This window comes from Gopherus flavomarginatus, unplaced genomic scaffold (genome assembly GCF_025201925.1).
Source record: "Gopherus flavomarginatus isolate rGopFla2 unplaced genomic scaffold, rGopFla2.mat.asm mat_scaffold_34_arrow_ctg1, whole genome shotgun sequence".
Lineage (NCBI taxonomy): Eukaryota > Metazoa > Chordata > Testudines > Testudinidae > Gopherus > Gopherus flavomarginatus.
In genome coordinates, this window is record NW_026115061.1 from 5298584 (window position 1) to 5305323 (window position 6740).

The window sequence follows — 6740 nt, forward strand, 5'->3', positions numbered from 1 at the left end:
CAGCAAGGCCTACAGCCACCAGCATCCATTATAGATTGTGCCTCCTTATCTCTGGTGCCATCCTACGATCAGTATAAACCCCTCTTTGCCATTTGTTACTGTTCTCTGCCATTTCATTTACTGATCAATTTACATGTTACTCTGGGTTCTTTCAACCCAAAGCTCTTGGTAACTTTACTCTGCGCAAGGAGGCATCAGGAAATAAATCAAGGAGACACGGCCCTCTGATCGATAGATGGCTGGCACAAACAGGACAAGTGCTTTCACTTAAAGCTAAACTTTACTAGTCTCAAGCACTTACACACATCAGCAACAAGATTAGTAAAACACCCCCAACCCTCGATAATTACCAAAGCTGAGTGTAGCTCTTGAATGGCACAGTGGCAGCCCATCTGCCAGTGGGGAACACAAGATGCATCCAGAGGGAGAGACCAGTCTCAAGCTATTTCCCCTTATTTATACATTAGTAATTAAAGAAACCTTGTTAAGTAAGCAGTTTTAATGATCAAGCAAGAGGTTCCTTCTGATTATTGATTAACCAGGAGTGGGTCTTACCAGAGCCTGCAGCCTTGAGACCCCAATAGACATTCCTGAGGGTACATCTTACTCTTTTCAAAGGCATGTATCAGCAACTTTAACACAATTCTTATCAGGAAGAACGCAGGGTCAAGCTGCCCTTTCGGTGGCACCCTAATCCCCCCTCCCCTCCTGCCTTGGTCAAGCTGAGACTTGCTTTTAACAGCTTGCTGACTAGGCTGTCTTTAACAATAAGCCACAGTGGTTTCAGGCATTTTACTGGTTTGCCAAAGTCTCCCCGTACATATAGGGCTTTGTAAATAAAGCTTTTTTTTTTAATTCACTGTGTCTTTTTTGTTCTCTGTTCTGTGAGATGAGCTGATGAGTTGCTTTTTATTTATTTTGTTTTATTTGATTTTTTGTTTTGTTACTATTGGAGGAGACCAAACATTTTGAAACAGAAAAAAAAATCTTATAAAATGGTCTTTCATAAATGTGTGGTGTGAGTGTGTAAAAAGTTGTGGACATTTTAATTTTGTAGGGGTTTTTTTGCAATTAGTTTTATGTTAGAAACATTTCATTGAAATTGTTTGTTTGTTTTTTAACCTGAGGAGTTTCAGTAAATGAAAAATTGTGCTAACCATATTGAGAATTATTTTGAATACAATTTCACTTAAATATTGTAAAAAAAAACCCATCATTAGCAATTCAGTACAATGTTGAATCAAAAAAGACAAAAACAGGACCATTTCAATGTTCAAACTGAAAACAATGTCTAGATTTTTATTGTATATTGTAGTAAATTTTATTTTTTTCATGTTTTCACCAATTCTACTGAATATAGATGGGAAAACACAAAGGAGAGAACTTTAGCCCCCAGATAATATTGAGAAGCCTCCAGGAGGGGAAATTTGCCCCTTTCATTGCAAACACAATTTCCCCATGAAAACTTTTCTCAGAGCTCCCTTCACATCCTTGTTCCTCAGGGTGTAGATCAGTGGATTCATCATGGGGGTTACTATGCTGTAAAGCACCGAGATCAGTCTGTCATTGTCCAGCGAGTAGCTAGAGATGGGCCGGACGTAAGTGAAGATGGAGCTTCCGTAGTACAGCAGGACGATGGTCAGGTGGGACGCGCAGGTGGAGAAAGCTTTGAGTCTCCCCTCTGTGGAGCGTATCTTCAGGATGGTGGAGATGATGTAAACATAAGACAGGACTATGCACAGGAACGGGGTCCACCCGATGAAGACCCCAATGGCAAGCAGAATGATCTCATTGAGGGAAGTGTCCCCACAGGAGAGTTTGAGAAGGGGTGGGATGTCACAGAAGAAGTAGTTGAGCTGGTTGGCCCCACAGAAAGGCAGCCGGAAGGTGAAAAATGTGTGCACCACAGAGTTGAGGAAGCCGCTGGCCCAGCAGGCGCCAGCTAGGTTGTGGCAGAAAGCTTTCCTCATGATAACCAAATAGTGCAAGGGGTTGCATATCGCCACATAGCGGTCATAAGCCATCACAGCCAGAAGGATGCACTCTGTACCCACAAAGGAGAGGAAAAAATAGAGCTGCGTGATGCATCCTGCATAGCTGATCCTCTTCCTCTCTGCCAACAGGTGCACCAACATCTGGGGGACATTGGTGGTGGTGTAGCAGATGTCCAGGAAAGAGAGGTTTCCCAGGAAGAAGTACATAGGGTTGCGGAGCTGGGGATCTGTGCAGACAATCACAATGATGGAGATGTTCCCCATCAGAGTGCAGAGGTAAGTGACCAAGAAGACACTAAAGAGCAAGAACTGCAGCTGCTGGAGGTTGGAGAACCCCATGATGATAAATTCAGTGGGGACAGTTTCATTTGCCATTTCTTCAAAGCTGAGAGGGATGACTGTAAAGGGAATAAATGTAAGGAATGAGGCTAAGGTTTTCAAAGCCACCTAAAGGATTTGGATGCCAAATCATCATTACAGTTTGTGGGAACTGGGCATCCAGATCTCTTAGGTGGCTTTTGGAAATCTCAGATTTAAGTTGTTTGTGAACTAGGACAGAAAATTTGAGAGGATAATTTCATCTTAAATTGTGCAATATAAAGGCAAGAAAGTGTATCTGTGTCTCTTCATGTGTGTGTTTTTGTTTGACTGAATGATTGTGTTTGTTACTGTATCTGGTTGTGTGTGTGTCTGTGAGGGTTTTATTTTGTATATTTGATTGTGTGTGTTGTGTATGTTGGTCATTGTGTATATGATTGCATTAGTGTCTCTTTTCAATTTTCTATATATATATGGTTGTGCAGTGTGTGGTGGTTTTGTATGTGATTGTGTATGTGATTCTGTGTGACTGTGGTAATGTCTGTGTTCAATTGTGTATATATACAGTTATGAATGTTTGTTGATTTGTATTTAGGTGTTTGTGTGTTCAGTTGTGTGTGCTTTTGTGTGATTCTGGTAGCATCTGCAAGTGTGTGTTTCAATGTGTATGTATATGTGTATGAGGTTTAGTTTGGATATTAGGAAAAACTTTTTCACTAGAAGGGTGGTGAAGCACTGGAATGGGTTACCTAGGGAGGTGGTGGAATCTCCTTCCTTGGAGGTTTTTAAGGTCAGGCTTGACAAAGCCCTGGCTGGGACGATTTAGTTGGGGATTGGTCCTGCTTTGAGCAGGGAGTTGGACTAGATAACCTCATGAAGTCCCTTCCGACCTTGATATTTTATGATTCTATGATATGATTGTGTGCGTTATCTGTGTATGTTTTTCTGTGTGTATTTGTGGTAGTGAAAGTGTGTGTGTTTACTTGTTTATGCGCATGTAAGTGCAGTAGTGTATATGTATGATTTCTGTGTCTGTATATGTTTGAGCGTTTGTGCTGTTGTGTGCTTAGCTATTTCTACTCAATACAAATCTGGGCTGAAGACTTAAATTAATCATTGATTGAGGAGAGGATAACCCCTGTCTATGGCGCTGTGAGGGGAGAATGCTGTTTCAATTCTGGTCAGGTCAACACAATAGGAATCCTGTATCAGAAAATTCCCTTCTGTACAACTCTGGTACTAAATTAATAAAGCTCCACAAAGTTCTCCCATCGCTGGCGTGTTTCATACCAACCTTTCCCACTGCCACCTCCATGCATTTTCTATGCCACCTCCCAGCCAACCAGCACACACCATTTCCTCATCTATATCCCAACTGGGCCCATACACAGGTACATCACTAAATATGACACATATAAACTTAATAACACTTTTCAGTGGTAGAAGAAAGAATCAACTAGTTCCCCTTATCGCTTGCTAATCACTCACTCACTCCTATCTAATCTATCTATCATCATCATCGTGGCTAGATTAGTCTCTCTCTTTCTTTCTTTCTTTCTTTCTTTCTTTCTTTCTTTCTTTCTTTCTTTCTTTCTTTCTTGGGTGTCTATCTTTCTCTTACTCTCTTTCTATGTTCTTCCTGTCTGTGGCCACCTCCTACTCTCTCCTCCTCACCTAACTAATATTCCTCTCCCACCCTGCCATAAAGCACACAAGCCCCAAGACTTTCATACTGCCGCTGAGGTCTTATCTGCATGAGTATAGTGCTGAGTGTAAATCTAGCCCACACTAGCCTGCCATGTAACAAGTGTCCATCTGAACACTGCCACAGTGCACTAACAGTGCCCTAGTGTGCTTTCATTTAGCCTGCTTTGCAAGGGGGGTAGCTCAAAGAGCACTTGGGAGCTATTAGCGTGTGGCAGCATTATCCAATCTTATACTTAGTGCATCCCAGCTTGCTGCAAACTAAGCGTTCATTTAGAAGAGACGTGACGCTCATACATTGTCAAGTTATGTGGAGTTTGCAGGGGCTGCCCAGATGAGTAGAAGCTCAGGTACAATATTTAATAAGGCATTGAGAGTTGGCACTGGGGAAGGGGGAGGATTTTTAAAGACAGGCTGCCTTTTGAAATGGGATCCAAAGGCCTAACTATCCCTTGTGCCTTTAAAAATATCTCCCTATGACTAAGATTTTCAAAGCTGCCTAAAAGAATCTGAGTTGCCCAATTTATGTTACCTTAAGGGGATATGATTCTTCATCAATTTCTGAAAATCAGCCCTCTTTAAGGCATCACACATTAGAAAACTGAAAATTGAGGCATCCAAAATCACTAAGGTCCAAATGATTTCAATGGGAGTTAGGCACCTAGATCTTTTGAAAATCCCACGAGGTGCCTAAATATCTTTAAAAAACTGGTCCATAGCTCCCTTTGAAAAATCTGGCTTTAGTCATCAAGATACATACACAATAGTCTGACACAAACAAATCTACAGATATAAATAGACATCGAATCACAGAGATGTGGGGCTGGAAGAGATCTCAACAGGTCATCTAGTCCAGATCCCAGTGCTGAGGCAGGACCAAACAAACTAGATCAGTTCTGACAGGTATTTGTCCAAACTTTTCTTAAAAATCTCCAGTGATGGGGATTCCGCAACCTCCCTAAGTAACCTGTTCCAGAGCTTCACTGTCCTTAGAGTGGGAAAGTTTTTCCTAATATCTATCCTGAATCTGTCCAGATGCAAACTACAGTGATTCCTCCTTGTCCTACCCTTCGTGGACAAGGAGAACAATTGATCATCGTCCTCTTTGAAACCATCTTTCACATATTACACAACATACAAATACAAACACAATGACATAATGAAATAACGACCTAAAGAAGAGCTCTGTCTAAGTTCAAGAGCTTGTCTCTCCCACCAACAGAAGATGGTCCAATAAAAGAGATTACCTCACTCACCTTAGCTCTATAATGAAATCAAGGCTGTTACGCTCTGGGAAAGGCTTCCAAGGGTGGCAGTGGAATCCCATCACGGGAGGTTTATAGGAAGACAGTGGACAAACATCTGTCAGGGATGGTCTAGGTTTCCTGCCTCAGCACAGGGGGCTGGATTTGATGACTTCTCAAGAACCTTTCCAGAGCTATGATTCTATGACAAACACACGAGCATAAAGACACAATATGCAAACACAACTTCAGACTTTGTGTAGGATTTTTAAAAGTTCCTAGAAAGACAGAGATACATGTCTCTGGAGTTTCCGTGTGACTGATGCTCCTTACTCACTTAGTTTCTTTGGAAAATCCCCCCCAAAACAATTAAACATACACAGATGAACATACATTCACAACAGACAATCTCGCACACAAACCTACAGTCAATCACAATGAGACACACACACAGATGAGCAGACAAATGCAGTTAGACACACACTTAAGAACATGCAAAAAATGGTTAAGCCAGGTATATGACCATAAAAAACACAATGACACAAACAGTTGCAAACGGAATCACACACACAAACCCTCAAACAGAATAAAACACAATCAGACAAACATGATCTCACCCATACAGAACTACAAACACATTCATACAAATTCCAGACAAATACAGTTCTAGACACACACACACCCCAAGAGAGTAAAGGAAACAAACACATGTACCAAATGAACTGTACATAAACTCAGACAAACACACACTAACCATATTGAACAAGGTCCCTAAACTGGTATAATTCAGCATAGCCCCTCTGGAGTCAATGTGCCTGATTCCCAGATTGCATAAATCTGTGTGGCTCCATTGACTTCAGCGCTTGCTATACTTAGGATCTGGCCAGCTGGCTTCGATTTGCTTCAAGTATGAGCCATTATTTAATCTACTAGAAATGCCAGTGGAATCAAGAAATAGAGAATCGCCCCCCCCCCAAATGTCCTCAATAAAAATCCCTGTCTAATTCACCTGGATAGCAGTGAATGGCACAATCTAAGCAGGATTCCCAAAGTGCCACACTACGATTACTTATATACATTTTCATGACCACGAGGGAATTATCCCCAAAGATCTTCTGCCCTGATGTTGCCAAGAAACTCTAATTGCCCTTAGTAACAAGAGAGAGGAAAGAAATCAAACATACAGAATCCTGCAAGGAGCATCTGGATCTATTTCACACAAAGATAGATTTGCAGCTGGACATCTTAGATTACTAGAGATTTAGACTCAAGGAAATGGAGAGTCACTTTTGACCAGATTTTTAAAGTTATGTGTTTAATAAACCTAAAATCCTTCTCTCTACACCATTATCTCAAGCATGTTTTGAGACCCTGTCTAACTGACCCTGTGTGTGGAACTGGAAGCATTTCAGAGAATGCTACAATGGAGGTCCTGAACTTTAATCTCTTACCTAGCAGCCTAAATTTCACCTCCAGCACC

General features: G+C 41.4%; 1 protein-coding gene across 1 annotated transcript; it reads right to left on the reverse strand.

The window, feature by feature from the left end:
* Window positions 1–1436: 1436 nt before the first annotated feature.
* On the reverse strand, window positions 1437–2384 carry LOC127042222 (olfactory receptor 5V1-like). Its single transcript, XM_050935840.1, has one exon. It carries the CDS (start codon window positions 2367–2369, stop codon window positions 1437–1439), a length of 933 nt encoding a protein of 310 aa, XP_050791797.1. The 5' UTR covers window positions 2370–2384.
* Window positions 2385–6740: the final 4356 nt, after the last annotated feature.

What these genes read in the sequence shown, in the direction of transcription:
- LOC127042222 (XM_050935840.1), bottom strand. Translation starts at nt 2,369, where the DNA reads ATGGCAAATGAAACTGTCCCCACTGAATTTATCATCATGGGGTTCTCC.